Raw genomic sequence first — 17,939 nt, 5'->3', positions numbered from 1 at the left:
TGGCGTAATTCCACTAAGTTTGTGTGGAGTTGTCAATCAACTCTGGGCAGTGAGCTGTTTGCTGGTTAACTGGTAGAAACCTGCCTTAACTTGCTAAGTTATCTTACGATTAACTACTGACACCTAAGATTTAATTTGTCATTTGGTAGTAAATGTAAACAAAGTACAGGATTTTTCATCAGTGATGATTAAATATATGGTTAAATATATGGTGGTTCCCACCATATTGAAATTGCCAAATTGAAATTGAAATTACATGGCTTCAAGTTTCATTCAGTGTGTGACAAAGAAGGGCTTATGGTCCAGTGTTTTGCTAATAACATTAAAGTACAATTGAATTATTGAGGTTTAACTATGATCTTATAGGTTCCCAATCCTTTTTAACTGTATTTTGTAATTCATTCAACATTATATTACCTGAGAAAAGCTAACAGAGGTTGACATTCTCTCTTATCAGATGCTGCAAAAATGTATTAGTACTTTAATAATACATTATTTAGTCTGGCATTAGCTATAATCACATCTTGTAAGGCCATCTCTGATCCTTGGGTAAGCCAACTCATATATAATATATTTGTCATAAAATTGTTCAATGTTCATCAGCTTCTCCTTCCACCATTCTGGCTGAAAGGCAATTTCCTCTTGAAAAAATTCTCCCTTACTTCCAAGTATAGCAAGGACACCCCAAAGTCTGTTCACAACATAGAGTTGTTGTTGTACTTGATAAAAGTACATATGACTCTGGTTTACTTTCAAACCAGTATCAGACATTTTACATATAGATTTCCGTATAAGGGCATCTTTCAGGGTCTCACCATCCTTAACAGTGACATTTTTAGCTTCAATGACTCCATGAGGACTGCTCTTACTTGGGTCTGTTACCAGACCATCTGGGGAGGCCCTCAAAATTCCCTTTTCCTTTTCAACAAAAAATCCACATTTTGCTACTTGCACCCTTGTATGTCCCTGTTCACGCATCATTTCAGTGTGCTTGTCTATTACCAGTTGCTCATTCTCTAAGCCATCTTTCATGGCTTGTGACTGATAGTCCTTGTTATAGTGTAGTACTTCTTTGATAATTTTTGTTGGTGATTGTAGTGTATTGAGCCAGCGGCTGACATTATGAGCATGCGCACTTATGCGCATTCTGTTCCATGTGCTTCGATTTGCAATAAACCAAATACATGACAGTGGTGACGAGGATGAAGTCGTAGGGAAACGTCGAAAATATGACTGCTGTCGGGAAGATAGAGAGTTTTGATGAGACACAAGAGAAATGGGAAACTTATGCGGAACTTGTAAAACAGTTTTTCTTAGCAAACAACATCGATGAGGACCGCCAAGTGCCAACCTTGTTAAGCTTGATCGGCAGCAAAACGTACACATTGTTGAGGGACCTTCGTTCACCGGATAAACCAGCCACGAAGAGTTTCCAAGAGATCGTCACGACCCTTCAGCAACACTTAAGTCCTAAACCATTGGAAATAGCAGAACGCTTTCGTTTTTACAAACGAAATCAGCGAGAAGGAGAAACCGTGTTGGCCTACGTAGCAGAACTGAAGAAACTAGCGACTCACTGCAACTTTGGCGCGAACCTTAACGAAGCTTTACGGGATAAATTGGTCTGTGGCCTTCAAAATATGCAGATACAAAGGCGTTTGCTTTCAGAAGCAAAACTGAAATATTACAAGGCTTTGGAGATAGCGATGGAAACTGCCGTTCGGGATGCTTCGGAACTGCACAGTGAGCTGCATGCAGAACCTCGAGTTGACAAGATCTCAGATAACAGCAAACCATTGAAGACTTCAGAATGAAGGTATTCTCACGAACGTTGAGTGGAGCGACTGGGCAACGCCCATTGTACCTGTCCCAAAGAAAGATGGATCTGTCAGAATTTGTGGTGATTACAAAGGCACAGTGAACCCAGAACTACAAGCTGAGCAGTATCCTTTACCCCGCATTGAAGATATCTTTGCAAAGCTTAGTGGTGGGCAGAAATTCTCAAAGATTGACCTTCGTCAGGCATACCACCAACTAGAGATGGAAGAAGATTCCAAGAAATACCTCACCATCAACACACACATGGGTCTGTTTCAGTACAACAGACTGGTGTTTGGCATCACATCAGCACCAGCAATCTGGCAGCGCACCATTGATCAAGTGCTGGAAGGAACATCTGGCACAAGCTGTATCCTTGATGATATGATCATTACTGGCTAACTTAGAAGAAGTTCTGCGACGGCTTCAGCTTCATGGGTTGAGAGCAAACAAGGCCAAATGTGAGTTTTCAAGGAGAAGATAACTTATTGTGGACATGACATCGACAAAGATGGCCTACGCAAGTCAGCAGAGAAAGTAGAAGCAGTATTGAATGCGCCACGTCCAAACGATGTAGCTGAAGTGAGATCTTTTCTTGGGCTAATCAATTACTATCACAGGTTCTTGCCTAACCTTTCGACAGTAGTACATCCCCTTACACAAATTCTGGAGAAGAATCACCAGTGGAAATGGACAGAATAGTGCGAGATAGCATTCCACAAAGTGAAAGAAATGATCACGTCAGAGCAAGTTTTAACGCATTATGATCCCAGCCTACCACTAAGGCTTGCTTGTGATGCATCCCCTGTCGGTATTGGAGCGGTGCTGTCTCACTTGACGCACGACGGTACCGAGCGACCCACAGCTTTTGCTTCAAGGACACTCACCAAAACTGAGCAAACGTATGCACAGATTGACAAAGAAGCCTTGTCGATAATCTGGGGGGGGGGGGTAAAGAAGTTCCATATGTATTTGTTTGGCCGCTCTTTCACATTGTACACAGATCATCAGCCCTTAACGTCAATCTTTCATCCGCCGAAAAGCATCCCTGTGGTCACTGCAGCTCGACTGCAACGTTATGCCTTGTTCCTGGCGGGCTATGATTACACCATTGAATACAAGAACACTAAAGTTCACAGTAATGCCGATGGTCTTTCCCGCCTTCCACTCGTAAAGGAATCCAGAGATGAAGAAGTTGTCGACCCTGTGTGTGTATTTCAGCAAACAGTAAATAGAGAAAGGAAAAATATCTTGGAACAGTTTTCAAAAGAGTTAGAATTTGGGCTGTGTAGTAAACCTTAAAGTGGTACTATGACGAAAATCGCATCTTTCCTGACGAAGCCATTTTAAAATATAAACAAGTAGCCTGCATGAGAAGAAAAATGCTGTTTACTATTTTCAAATATCGCTTTTCGTTCCAGAGATATTCAAGTTTTTAAAATATGCAAATTAGCAAAATGATAACGCCATACACCCAGCCAAATTTTCATCAAATATGATGAAAAAAGATATCTCAGCCAATCTGTATCAGAAATGTTTGATTCTTTGCAGAACGATTCTACTAAATTTGCTCCACAATACGAGCGTAACAGTTTTGTTACCATGGCAACATACTGGGTTCCAGACATCCCCAATATTAGAGGCATTTCTGGCCACATATGGCATTCCATTTTCATATTTGCAAATGGTACCTCATGCGCATGTTCCAGTAAGCATATAAAAAGTTGCCGAGCAACTTGTGGTAAGCCCTATAAATATGTTAGCTCGAGTTTATGGCCTCGTTTAACCTTTTTCGAGCTGAAAAGTATTAGCATACTGAAATCAAGTGGGTGGGGACTGGAAAAGAGTGAGTTGCCATGGGAACACAATTTTTTATAGCCGTGGGTGTGTTTCCTGTAGAACTATTAGCCTACCAAGTTTCAATGGTCTGCGCTGCAAATTGGCCAAGATAGCTCTATTGATATACCTGATATAATATTGGGTTGAGTGTGTGACGTCATCAATCACCTCATTTGCATATTTTACACATTTGTTTTCAAACTCTAAGTATCTCCGGAACTAATGCAGATATTTGCAAACGGTGAACGGCATTTTTATTCCTTCATGGAATTCTATGTGATGCACCTCAAAATCATTTGTAAAAATTTGATCATAGTACCACTTTAACTCCTACTTAACGTGACATAAAAATAGAAAAGAAACTGCGGTCACAAACATGACAAAACAACGCATGTTGTAAAAACCTTGATTTAAGAACTTAACGTTTCGTATACATACATCATCAGAAGTATAAAAACGGTAGCTGCATTACAATGAATTTAAACGAGAAGACTAGTACCTAATAACGAAAACCGCTACCTAATAAGGAAAGAAATGACAATGGATATATATGAAAATAAACAGACTTAAAATCTGCTGAAAAAAAAACATATAAATGGCTAGTAAAAAAGAAGTTTCTCACTGCCAACATTTTCATAAAGTGCTGGTTGCAAATCACGAATCAATAATGTTTCTTTAATTTTACAATGCACATCAGATCGTCCGGTGGCTAAAATGTCAACGTGATCCCATTTTATCATGTGGCCTGTCAGGGTCATATGGTCTGCCACGGCAAAAGCGTGGTTAGTACTCGTCAGCGCTTTGGCTTTACAATGCCCCGTTTTCCTGTCATGCAACCGACGCTTTGTTTTTCCAATGTAAAAGGAATTGCAATCCCAACAGCCAGCCTTGTACACAACCTTCGACATAAGGGAACGGCTGAGTCTGTTCTTATAGGGGAAAAAGACTTAATTCGACTAATGTTTCGGAAAATAATTTTAAGACTAAAACAACCATAGAACCTGTGGATACATGATTTGAGCTGTTGTGTGACAATTTTACTTTGAATTCCTAGATAAGGTAAAACTATGAAAATTTCTTTTTTGAGGACAGTAGTGATGGAGTCTTTAGGTTTGTGTTTGTTCACAACATCGTTCATGTTAATGGAACAAAATCGAACAAAAATCCAATCGAACTCAATCGAACGATTGGTGCTCGATTGGGTTCGACAATCGAACAAAATCGAACATCTATTTGGCTATGAGTTCGATTTTTGAACCAATCGAACTAATCCGATGCAGTTTTGTTCGGACGGTATCTCTTGACGCCGGAAACTAGTAAAACGCGTAGAGTATAGTCACTATCAGACTTTATTGAATGGGAATTAAGAAAAATAACTTCATACTGAATGTCAACGTTGAAACAAAACAAAACAAAACAAAAAGTCAATGTCAACGACTGTTACTCATGTACTGCTGGATGTACTGTGGGTGTTGAAAGGAAATGGCTTATATGACTATCTTCGATGTGACTGCAAACAGACAGAAATCGTACCAATTCAATAACTGCAACACAGGCAGTTGTGTTTAAAATTATAATCGAACGATCGATTGTGTTCGATCGGCAAAATTTTATTGTGAGTTCGACTATGTTCGATTGAGTTCGGCAATCGAACGAGTGGTGTTCGATTATATTGGGTTCGATTACCGGACTGTTCGATTATATACCCCGGATGTAGGTAATAATACCACGGGGATACCCATTGCGCGACAAAAGCTTCTTGAGATCGTCCAAAGCAGACTGTAACAGACTGGGTGATGAACAGATGCTAAGACACCGCTAGGTAAGGGTGCAGGGATTAGGTTAACTTTGTACTTCAGAGGTGTAAAAGAATCCCACTGAGTGTAGAGTTCAGTGAAAGTTTTCTTTCGGTAAATGGAAGTCGAAAAGGAATTGTCAGGATGGCGTTTCACGAGGACATCAAGAAAGGGAATCTCTTGGTTCTGTTCAAATTTAATGGTGAATTTAACGTTTTGATGTCGGCTATTGAGATATTGAAGAAATTGGAGAGCGGTGTCCTTATTGTTAAATAAGGTGAAGGTGTCGTCAACATATCTAAACCAGATGGAAGGACGAGCACTGTTATTCAACACCCAGTTCTCTTCAAAAGAGCACATCAAAATATTGGCGAGAACCGGCCCTAAAGGAGATCCCATGGCAACTCCATCGATTTGGTCGTTGGCTATCAAACAAAAAATGGCTCCTCTTAGTGGCAAATAAAAGTAAATCTTTCAGAACAGAGCGTGGTAACTTTGGGAGATTGGCCAAGGCATATAATTTTTCCAGACAGATCTGTATTGTCTCATCAAGCGGAACGTTGGTGAATAGTGAGCTGACATCATAAGAGCACATAAATTCACCGTTGTGGTTGTATGTCTTGGCCCATTCGCCAAAACTCTAAGAGTCCTTTACTGCAAACTGGTTTGTGGAGATAGGTTGGACTATATGTACAAGATAGGATGCGAGATTGTAGTTGTAAGTGTTAACGGAGAAAACAATAGGGCGAAACGGGCAAACAGATTTATGAACCTTTGGAAAACCATAGAGGATGCCATGAGTGGAACCAGATGGCAGTATTTTGCGAAGTGTATCATCATCAATGATACCATCCCTTCTTAGTTTACGGAGATAAACTTAGGTTTGTGGGTAGACTTCGTTGGGTTTTGTGTAAGTTTTTTAAATTTAGTTTTATCAGAGACCAGTTGCTTTATTTTGTTAAGGTAATCAGGCTTCTTTACGATGACAATTCCATTACCCTTGTCTGGTTTCGTTATTATCATGCTGTCATCTTTACGTAAATCATTTAAAACTGTCCACTCCTCTTTGCTTAGGATGCGTCTGTGTTTAGAGAAGTCATTTGCATAGAGGTAACTGTAGGAGATATTTTTGAGTTGACTCTTCATTTGGTCCTGGTTTTCACTGCTCAAAGATGGCCCAAATCTACGAAGATCCCGGAAAAGCTATTCATTGCTATTCAGGTTCGACAACAGCGGAATTCCATATTTTCGTTTCAAGTTATTAAACTTCCTGTCAAGTTTCAGTGAAGTGCGATATTTGGATTTTGATGCTTTGGCTTTAATAGTAGAACAGATGACATACTTGACATACTTTATATTCTGTATGGTCATTGTCATATAACCATGCCCAAATACCCTTATATTGAGCATTCTAAACCTCCATGCGTATGCGCTATGGTATGATGCACCGCGCGCTTCATATGCTGATTTTGTAACCAGGTCTCTCGCGGCCAATGACGGAACCAAAATGGCGGCTCTAGGTGGCATTGCTGGGTCAGAGAATCGACTCATATCATTTTTTGAACGGACAAAAGCGCTACTTGCGAGGCAGAACAATGCATTTATGTATTTTCATCTGCTGGGGACAGAGGCAGAATAGAAGTGTTACACGAAAGGCTTTCAGAAGCTGGGGAAACTGTTTTTATTTTGAAAGAGAGAGCTCCCGACCTCATCAGTTCGGATCGTGATTTAGAAATGGCAAATTTTCTTAGCAACATGGATGAGCTGTCCACACACCTGACAAGACTTCGGGGTTTTTTGAAAATATGGCAGATTATTTAAGTGTGCATGAACATACAGTAAATGTGCCAGCCCACCAATGCAAGAGGGAATACATAGGTATGAGAGGTCAACCGAAACAGGAGGTTCCAAAAGGCAAATACAGTTTCTCCGCGAATTGCACTTTCCTTGGGTCAGAATAGCGGAACTTCTCGGAATATCCACAAAACCCTAACTAAAAAGGCGACAAGAGTTTAAAATCGATGACGAGGAAGAGATGAACTGGTCTTCTGCTGAAAAATGCAAACTAAGAGAAATCATGCAAGAAATAATGACTGTCACTCCTGGAATTGGTCAAACCCGGATGCTAGGTGCATTACACAGGAGGGTATACGACTGCAGCGATGGAAAGTCAGAGAAATGATGCGCGAGCTGGATCCAGTTGGAACAGCACTTCAGTGGAGAGGAAACATATGTAGACGAAAGTACAATGTACGATGTCCAAATGCGCTCTGGCACATCGACGGAAATCACAAAATGATACGTTGGGGTTTGTTATACACACGGCTATTGATAAATATTCCAGGTTGATACCATATGTGCACTGTGCAGATAATAAGAAATAAGATACAGTACTTGAACTGTTTCAGAATGCCTGCCAATCTTATGGCATACCTTCAAGAGTTTAATAAAAGTGACCACGGTCTTGAAAGCATGGGCGTGGCCCGAATAATGTTGGAGTGCCGGGGAGGCAACAGAGGAAGCATGATAACCGGAAGTTCTGTACACAATCAAAGCGTTGAACGGCTTCATAGGGATGTAGCCAGTGGTGTTCTCAAAAGGTATATGGACGAATTCAACATGATGGAAACTTCTGGCCTATTAGACCCTGTTAATGAAGTTCATTTGTTATCACTTCATCTTGTGTATTTGTAGGAAATTAACAAAATCTCTGGAAGAATTTACCACACAATGGAATTACCACGGTTCTAACAAAGAAGGTGGTTCATCTCCTCTTCAGCTTTGAACTGAGGGCATTCTAAGAACTGCAAATGACAGTAACTTGGCATTGGATGTTATTTTAACAGAGGAAGAATTATTTTGGTAAAGAGTAGTTGAAGATGGCAGTTCTGTTATAGAAGAGGATCAAGAGGTAGTTGTTCCAGTCAGTAACCTACGTCTGAGTGGAAGTCAACTAGACCACCTTCATTCCCTAATACCCAGAAACCTAAGAAAGGACAAAAGAATCCCCAAATATGTTGCGCTTCTTGGGGTTGTTCATGCTATGCTTTCAGGAATAATCAGAACATAACTATTGTATGGGGAGTAACTTGGGGAAAAGTAGCAGGTCCTTTTAGAGGACTGGGAAAAGTAATGTCAGTACCAAAAAATGCTTGCTCAGTAGTGGAAGAAAAAGACACATAGAGATTCAGTCTGGGTTTGCTAAATTAATTTCGAGTTTAAAAATTTATGTTAAGCAAAAAGGTTTTTACATGCAATTCATACTCTACAGGGTTGAAATTCGATCGGCCATTGATTAACGAGCGCGAATTACCAACGGACGCATCAACATCGGCATGGCGAGGAGGACAGAGAGAGATTAGGGCGAGCGAAACTAACAATTACATACATGTCATCAAGATCGTATTTATAAATGGGACGACTATAACATCAGTTAGGCATATATAATCTTTTAAGCATATATACAGTTTAATTATATCATGGAACGAAGTAACTTCTGTATGGAGCGAAGTAGCTTTTGTATGGAGCGAAGTGACTTCGATTATGAAGCGAAGTGACTTTTGGTTGGGGCGAAATGACCATGCGGCGAAGTGACCGGATACCTCTCAAACAACTCATGAGTGCAACTGAAACCAACGTCGATAACTGCACTTCACCGGCGGCTGGTAGCTCTCCTGATCATGACGTGCAAAACGAAACGGATGCGCAGGGAAACGCGACAGAAGATTTCAAAGAAGTTTCTCGAAAAACTGAAGTGTTTGGAGCTTGAAAATGCTTCACTAAAGGTTAAAATAGAGTTTTTAAAACATCAGAAGGGTCTTGCAGACTCTCGCGTTTTTCAGTTGTGAAATTTTACTTCTGACGATGACATCGCCTTTTACACCGGCTTTCCTAAATTAGCTATATTTAATGCTGTATGTGAATTTTTAAACACTGGAACGAATGGGGAGAACATTAGCTACTGCTCATCAAACCAAAGAAGTGTCAGGTCCCAAAGTGTTTTTATGATGAGAACGTAAATGAAACCGAGGAACCAGAGGAATGTACTAACGAAGGTAGAAAAAGGACCCTGGAAGCAAGGGAGTGGTCTTTCCTTGTACTCTGCAGACTGAGAGGGGGATTTGCAGAAAAACATCTGGCTCACTTGTTTCATCTCTCTCAGTGAGCAGTGAGCAGGATATTCCTTTCCTGGATAAATTACATGTATGCAGGGGCGTAGCGTGAGATTTTGAAGGTGTACGCACAGCGCGGAAATTGCAAGCGCCGAAGGCCCCAAGCTAGGGGGATCTGGGGGCATGCTCCCACAGAAAATTGTGAAATTTAGGGTTTCGGAAATGCCATTTCCAGCTATTTCCGCGGAACTTTTTTGTAAATAAATGCGACGGAAAATGCAGTAGTTAGTTGTTTATTTTACCCATCTCTAGAGTTTTCGATAACCTACATCAAAAAAAATGAGGTAAAACAATGGTAAAAACAGGGGGTTTACAAGCAAAGGGCAAGACGTCTACCCTTTAGACGGGTGAACTCTGTTATAACATCATTAAGGGCCCATTAACCGATTTATGCGCGCGCTCGCGCGCGTTGCTAAGGAGGTGAAATTTCACTTCCGGTTACTTACGTCAGCCTGAGCGCAGAAAATAAAAACAATTCAATAACTTCCAAATTCGCTTAAATTTTAGATGTTTTTCTTTGTGTTTCACAAAATGCAAAGTAAAAAAAGTACAAGCAGAGACAAAATAAGAAAAATACAGAAAAACAAGAGCAATAGAAAGAGAAAAACTAACTCCGTGTGACTTTGTCTGATCTTACCGAAGTGCGCTGGTAGTGTAAATTGCGCACGCGCTGATAGGGTAACTTCGAATATATATCGGGCGCACTTCCGGTTTCTTTAAATGCTAAAGGAAACGCTGTTTTTCATTAAATCCAGCCTTTTTCGACGGATTTCGATCAAAGCCAACGTTGGAAAGATAGCTATGCATTCTTTTTTCAAAATCACGCTTTTTTCAGAAAATTACGGATTTTTTAATATTTTGAAATTCTCTCAAAATCTCACCTTTTAGAAATGAAACAAAATCTGTGCATAGCGTAATGAGGATTTAAATTAAAATATTAAATCAATGAAAAAGATCCCGATAAAGTAATTTGCCTGGGAGCCTTTACGTTTTTTCAGTATTAGTCACATGACCATGGGCGTGGCCTGATGACGTCATCACTAGTGTTACTAATCATGAAAAAGTTAAAACACATGAAATAACTCTGAACTAACTAAAAATGATGAGGTTATATGAGAATAAATTTTCCCTAGCAACGGTTCGAAAAGATCGGTTAACGGGCCCTTAAGGTCAACATCCTTGTGCTTGTGAATGTGTAAAATTGCTATAGAGCTCAATCTCCCGTCTGTCATGGTACTTCGTAAGGGCGTTTTCAATCTCTTCATACTGCTGAAACTACGCTCAGCAGTGCAAGTTGACACAGGATACGTCGACAATGTTAGCTTAGCAACATAATCTCCGGGATAGAATTGAGGGTTGCCATGATCAAGAGACTCAACCAAAGTCTTCAGCTTCACATTATCATCTATTCCACACACTTCACTTTTGCCTCCATCTTTTGACCTCGGATTTGAATTCGCCCTTAGAGATTTCCACGTCACTGGCGAAGCAGCTGAAGATGTCATTAACGGCTCTTTCTGTTAGCTCAGTGAGTTTCGCTGGAATATAGAATCAACGAATTAATGTTGTTTTATGCTAACAGCATAGGAGCAGTGATCTCTTTGCCGTCAGTAGGGTAAACAACATATGTAGCTTTTAAGCCCGCGGCTTCGTTTCTCTGTTCTGTTCTCAAACTGTCACCTTTTCCTGCGGCATCCCTATTACTAGCTTATATACATACACAACTTACCAGGAATAAGAAGCTGCGCTTGGAAGCCAGGGAGAGGTTTGACTAATTGCTCGTCAAGCTGGTTGATGAGGTGGTCTAAAAAGGGAAGATACAGACTCCTCTTCCAGCATGAAGACGCTGAGTTAGCCTCGACCTTCAGCATTTGCACTTTGTTCAGTGGTCTTGTTGATCACGTTAAAGTAATCATGTATGGATTTTCGCGCCATGATACAACTGTGGCAGGTAATACTGTGATAAATTGTGAATTTCAACTCGCAGAGATAGTCATTGGATCGTCTTCTAATTGTTTCTTGGGATTTTGAGGATTTACACAGTCAATGACTTCAGTTGCATTTTGCATGTATATATTCCTGTTCTGAGTTGAGTGCAATTATTTCTGAAGCCACATAGTATTTAAAGGTAATCTCTCCTTCAAAAATAACCCGGGACAGGGGATTGGGGAAAGGCGAGGACCACAGGGGGTGGAGCTTATTTTTTCGTTTCAATCCACCATTACGTTACAACAACAACAACAACAACAACAACAACAACAACTTTATTAGCTCTTATATTTAGAAAAGAAGACATTTGCATCAAATAAATATTAAAGCTAGACGAGTGTTGGCTTCCTAAAATAACTAGAGAGTTAACACGCCTAGGAAGCCAAATAACGTTTCGTGTTGTTTATGGAGTAATTAAAAGGTACTGGAAAGACAAACACAAACGCCAGTATAATTCGAAATTTAAAAATCGGTCCTATTTTGTAAAATGCTATAAGGGAATAAAAAAAATTTCCAGATTTCAGCTGTACGCACGGGCGTACGTGCGTATATGGACGCTACGCCCCTGGTATGTTAAATTTGGTCAGGTATCTATATGGGCAAATAATGAGGTTGTTAGCTACTATGCCAGACAGCTTTAAAGACAAATAATCTTCCACCCGTCTGTTCTGCTTGTTGTCTACTCTGAGAGGCTCGCTCTGAGCATGCACATGCAAATTATCTTGGACTCACTTTTCCCCCCCCCTGGGTTAAACCACAATATAAGAAGAGGATAGGTAGAGTTCGGGGACTGGACTACTTGGCTTCTTCAACAATTTATTTGAAGAAACTTCAACTGGACTTCTTCTTTTCTCGAACGGGAAATTTTCATAACGCATTTCGAGATTTTTGGGGTAAACGGTAATCAACCACAGACTATGCAACCTCTTCTCCTAAGTGATCACCTCGTGTAGGCGACCTCTTTACCAAAATATCGCAATTTTCCAAATCAAATGCCAACAGTGCGACACTCGCTGCGCGATTTCCCGTAATAACCGTAATAAGCCAAATCGGAGTGTCAAGAGTTAGTGCAGCATGTGTGCTTTTTTATCCTTAATTTATTCTCTTCTTTTTTTTTCGTTGTTAAAACAAAAGATGAGAATAAATTAGGGATAAAAGCTCATTCACACTGCACCAAAAGGCAATTTACGAGTTGCCTTTTGCCTCCGTGTCAAAACCAGTCTTCGTACAAAACCGTTCATGCGACAATGTTTTCCGCCTACAGGTTGATTTTCATGTAAATTAAACTCATTTTCATATCAGAGGTTTTGCACGAAGACTCGTTTTGAAACAGAGGCACAAGGTAACTCAGAAATGGCCTATTCTTGAAACTCCGATTCTTGTTGCTGTTAATTTTCTTTCGACGATAGACATCATCAGTTCTTTTGAAACCGAGAAACGTTTATCTCTTTCATTAATGTTTCGTGCATTACTGATCCCTTTCTTACTCAGTGCCTAGACGTATTATGTGCTTCGTCGTTCACTTGTCCACTCATCCTTCAATGGACTAGATTTCTGCATCTATAAGCCTAAGCAATTATGGCTAAAATGATGGATAGGTAGTTTACTGAGTTTCAATTGTTGTGTAGAAACTTTACAGGCTACCAAGCTTAGTTGAAGGATTCCAACGAATGCGTCTTTGAAATTGTATTTGAAATTCTATCTCCTCGGTTAGAACTTTCAGGCTGCTGATGGAAATAATCCAAAGTAAGGTTCTTAATGTATTTGATAGCCAACTTCAAACTTTCGTAATGTTATTTACCAGCGAAACACAGAAGAGCTCTGATGAACTTGTTATAAAGTGTTCTAATCTTACACCATTCGGACGACTTACTGCAGATGACCCTTACCCAGTACCGTGCCAACCAGAATGAGTGACCATGAAAACCCTTCTAAAGAAAAACTAACTCAGACCATGATAGAGGCCTGGGTGGCTAGCGGCCTCAGGCCATCTAGGGTTTGTAGGTTAGGCTTAGGGTATCGACTAAAATGCATGCATACCTTTAAAGTTGAGGCTTTTTCCTCATTCGCTTAAAAACAATCGTGCATCTTTTGCTGTAAGATATAAATCAAAGGACGTGCAGTACTCTGTTCCATTCTTATCTCATTCTCGTTCTCAGACGGAGAATGGCGGAACGGTAAGTGAGCCAGCATCACCTTCTCTAATCTCTCTAAACGTTTTCAGAAATCGTAATCGAGCTTGGACGCATGCGCAAGATTAAAATTGGAACCGGGATTTTCGTAGGATGTTCGGTCACTGGCAGCTGGGACCTCTCTATTTTTATATTGCACGTGGTGTCTTGATTGTGCAAGTGGGCAAAAAAAATCCTTCTTCCCAACTGAGCAATGCTTCATTTCTCTTTCTAGTTTGGTGTAATTCGAAAACAAGCAAATTGTGAAATAACTTTAAGCTGTTGGACAAGTACATTTGCTCACTAAGAAATCAGTAAGACTCCTTTGTTGTAGCTTTTGGGTTTTTAGTACAGTAAAAACCCGCGTATAAAAACCTGGGTTTTTCCATGTTAGCCTAAACAGGTTCTTATGTAAATGTATGACGGGTTCTTAAGTAAAAGGGGTCTAAATTAGGAATGTTAACCTAACAGGTTCTTCAAATCCCTATTCTTATACGCAGGTTTTTACTGAATCACTGCATCACCGCATAAAAACGCTAAGATTAACAAGAGCTGTATTACTACGGTAAAGAGAAAATAGGTCTCATCTTTGGTATCTCTTGTCCAGTGACTTACGTCTGAAAATGGATACATGTTATATAGCTATCATCTAAAGATATCATGCATCTAAGGGAGATGTTTCATAAAAAGTCTTTGGAATGAGTTCTTAATTATCCAATGTGAAATGCACTATGGGAAGAGTCAGTATGATGCACACAAAGCAGTTCAAACGATCCTCATCTCACGAGGGTTGTAGCAAATTATGTACTTCAAAAACGGGGTTGTTTATTACTAACAACAACTAGCTTTATTTGCCTGACCATAAATACCTTCAGTGCTGCAAAAGGTTGTTTGATTTTAGCATTAGTTACTGAGTACGTAAGATCAAAATAATGCAAATTGTAAGATTCAGACATACTTATTACATAGAACCGAAACTATTTTTGCCAACGTGATGAAGATCTTCTGACATGAAAAGGATTTGTTTGACAATAGAGCCATCGTCCCTCTAAGGAGTGACTGATTATTATCTGATTGATAGCTATAACAAGAGAAAACCTACCAAGCTCAGCTCTACATGCTTCATTGGATACCTTATTGCTTTCCTCTAAGTAACGAATTCTTCTAAGTACAGAATTGGAGATGGGTTTTTTCGATCTGGGAACTGTCCTAAGACTTGAGATCAGATTTTATATATGCACCCCAGACTTCACTGTTATATGTGAAAAACTGGAGAGAAAATTGCATCGAAATTTTTTTCCCTAAGAGTGGGGGTAATTTGCTGAGATTTGTGTTTTTTCTAAGACTGAAAAGGGCGTAGAGGACCTTTTCTTTCAACCTGCACGTTTTCTTTGTCCAAGTCATTCGGTTTGGAGAAATGCTTGTTGGTGAATTTATTAAAGGTTTAATATTGTTTCGAGTAAATCATAAGTATTTTAAGGAATATCAAAATAACGCAATACGAGCATAACGTAAGCCACTATTATTTAAATTATCTTCTACACGCGTAGCATTTAGAGCAATTTTCGAAGCATTCTTCGTTACATTTTAAATCGTAAAGTAATCGCCAACAGCATAATGTTGCGTTGTTGCTCTAGTTTAAAAAAATTATGTCCACGGGGTCAGAGCCACCTTACGTTTTTGAGCAGAAATCCTCGGGGTCATGTGAGACTTTTGATATATTGAACTTGAGTTATTTGAGACATTAAATAATTTTCTGTTATTCGCTACTGTGCGAGGAATCTCGTGGAAGGCGCAGTTTTTAGCAGCAGGTTTCATAACTGCAATTCTCAACTAAGTACGAAATATCAGTGACGCAGTAGTGTGATTTGCCGATGAAAACGAACAGTGAAACAATCAAAATCAATGAAACAATGCAGCGAGCTGCAACGTTTCTCCTCGGTCCTCTGATATATATATTTTTTTTTTTGCTCATAAAAAAAGTGTGATTTTGAGGTCGGCTATTTTGCTAAATGAAACAATTATTTACCTCAGTACGGGTGATAACTGCTGGACATGTAAATAATTGTTAATTATAGGCAAATCCGCTACTAAAATATGACGTAAAACTCTCATTGTTGCACGGGTCCTCAACAGCTTATTAACGGTCTTCACTCCTATACAAGAAGGTCGTCAACATTTGAGTACAAACTGGTATCGTATTCTTTCATGTTGACATACGTGTGCTGAAAAAGACCAGTGAAAATTAACTTAATCAGTATTTCTGAATAAAAACTCCTGCTCATTTTTTCCAAATCAGTTATGCTCTGAACGTTAAGCTAAAAGGAAAGATAATAGGAAATAAGAAATGAAACATACATTATTATTTTGCGTCATTTTAGTGATGGTGTCTTTAAGCATGGAGAATGTTGGTTGGTCGTCTGGATTCTCTTGCCAGCACTGCAGCATAATCTGGTAGCTAAACAGAAATGGCCAACATCAACAGCGTTATGTTTCGGAATTATTCACCATATGACGTCAGCAGTCCGTTACAGGTAATAGACCCTGATGGCATAAATATAACTTGGATAACTTTTTGTTGATGAAGTCGTTCTCAAAGCATCTTCGGGAATAGAGTTGAGGATTATCGTAAAGGACAGGAAAGAATCAAGATAAGTTGCTAAAAATCCTTGAACATTTAATATCTCGACTCTGTGTCTGGAATAGAAGTTAGGTTAAAATTGCGCTGACGAACCAAAAATATTGAGTCTGTGGCACAAAAGGTGTTGGCACCAGAACTGAAACTAGTAAAATCCGATACCGCTAATTTGTCAACTGATGCGATTGAAATTGCCATAAGCATGGGACCAGTTGTGGATGATTGTTTCAGAAATATGAAAAAAGGCAAGTTTGACGTGCAAGGTAGATACCAGCAACAACACTCACAGCTGATGATCAACGTGTTGAGGTTTTGGCATCCGGTATTCCTGCTGAAGCTTGTTTGCAATTTCCCGACCGTTAATCCCCGGATACGGAGAGCCACCTATAAACAACGTAAATAAACAAAAAATTGTTCGTGACTATGTAGATAAGGGGCCTAATTGATAAAAGTATTCTATTTTAATGGCAGAAAAATCATACCCACGGTAAATATTTCGTACAGAACTACACCGAAACTCCACCTGAAAATTAACAGAAACGATCAATGAATGGTTCACAGCGTTCGGATTAGGTTAAAATAAAAGTAGTTTAATGGCAAAAACCTTTGTAGTCTTACAAATACTGCGGTTGCCTTAATGAACAAATTCGTTCATAAAAATAAAAAAAACAACAACCTGATCGCTAAGAGGTGGTTGGGTTTCTGTGACATTCATCCGCTTTCACTTATATAATAGCCAACTCCTAGAAGCACGCTATACTCGCATTGCTGGCAAATCCTGGCTCATGGGAAGGAAGGGAGCGTGGAGGCTTACAAACAGTCAAACGCATGGAATCTTTCCACATGCGTAGCTAACAATACCGCTGGCCGCTGTGTTGTAAACTCCATTAAATTGCACTTAAGTACATTATATCTTATGCTGTAATTAACACGAAAGCTTTTTAAAAGCTACTTTTACTAAGATGATGCAGATTAAATCTGTACGGTTACGTGAAGAGTTTGTAGCATGGTTGGTACTGCAGAATAAAAGTAACTTACACGTCACTTTGTGTGGTGTATGTCCCGTAAAGTAAACCTTCATAAGCAGTCCACTTCACTGGCAGACGACCCTGTTTTACACAGACATACGAGTTACTAATTAAGCTAGTGTGCAGAAACCTTTGTTCAGCCTGAATCTGTGATAATGTCTGATGATATAGAGGAACATAATTTCTAGTCATTAACCTTTTCGCTGCCTTGGTTAGTTTTTTGTGGCAAGAAAATGGGACAAATGTCACAATTGAAAATCACGTTGTCATAAAAGTTAGGACGGAACGAAACTCGAGAAAGAACTACCCAAACTCCTGATTTTGTGTCTTTTAGGCTTCACAAAACGAGATAAGCAACCCACACGGGAGAAACTGAAATATGAAGAAAAAGATATTATGGCGGAGCTCCTGCACACAGAGGGTGCGCGAGCGGAGTCCCATACCTTACAAAATTTGTTAACTCATCGATCTAAGAAAAGCTTTGGTCG

The 17,939-nt window shown here is 39.6% G+C and overlaps 1 protein-coding gene across 5 annotated transcripts in view; it reads right to left on the bottom strand.

Annotated features, from left to right (window-relative positions):
• Positions 1–14,627: 14,627 nt before the first annotated feature.
• Positions 14,628–17,939, bottom strand: part of LOC145492301 (fibroblast growth factor receptor 3-like) — an 81,305-nt gene continuing 77,993 nt past the window's right edge. For 2 of the 5 annotated variants that reach the window (XM_081471724.1, XM_081471723.1), the window contains exons 15-19: positions 17,462–17,532; positions 16,906–16,946; positions 16,711–16,807; positions 16,144–16,243; positions 14,628–16,010 (exon numbers count right to left, since the gene is read on the bottom strand). In XM_081471724.1, the coding sequence (XP_081327850.1) occupies positions 15,942–16,010; positions 16,144–16,243; positions 16,711–16,807; positions 16,906–16,946; positions 17,462–17,532 (378 nt within the window). In that variant the 3' untranslated portion in view covers positions 14,628–15,941. Of the gene's footprint in view, positions 16,011–16,143; positions 16,244–16,710; positions 16,808–16,905; positions 16,947–17,461; positions 17,533–17,939 lie in introns of those variants that run through there. The other 3 variants (XM_081471722.1, XM_081471721.1, XR_014049973.1) reach the window with 2 other exon arrangements.

This window comes from Orbicella franksi, chromosome 7 (assembly GCF_964199315.1).
Source record: "Orbicella franksi chromosome 7, jaOrbFran1.1, whole genome shotgun sequence".
Classification (NCBI taxonomy): Eukaryota; Metazoa; Cnidaria; class Anthozoa; order Scleractinia; family Merulinidae; genus Orbicella; species Orbicella franksi.
The sequence above is the reverse complement of the archived record's forward strand: the minus strand, read 5'-3'. Positions and strand labels throughout refer to the sequence as shown.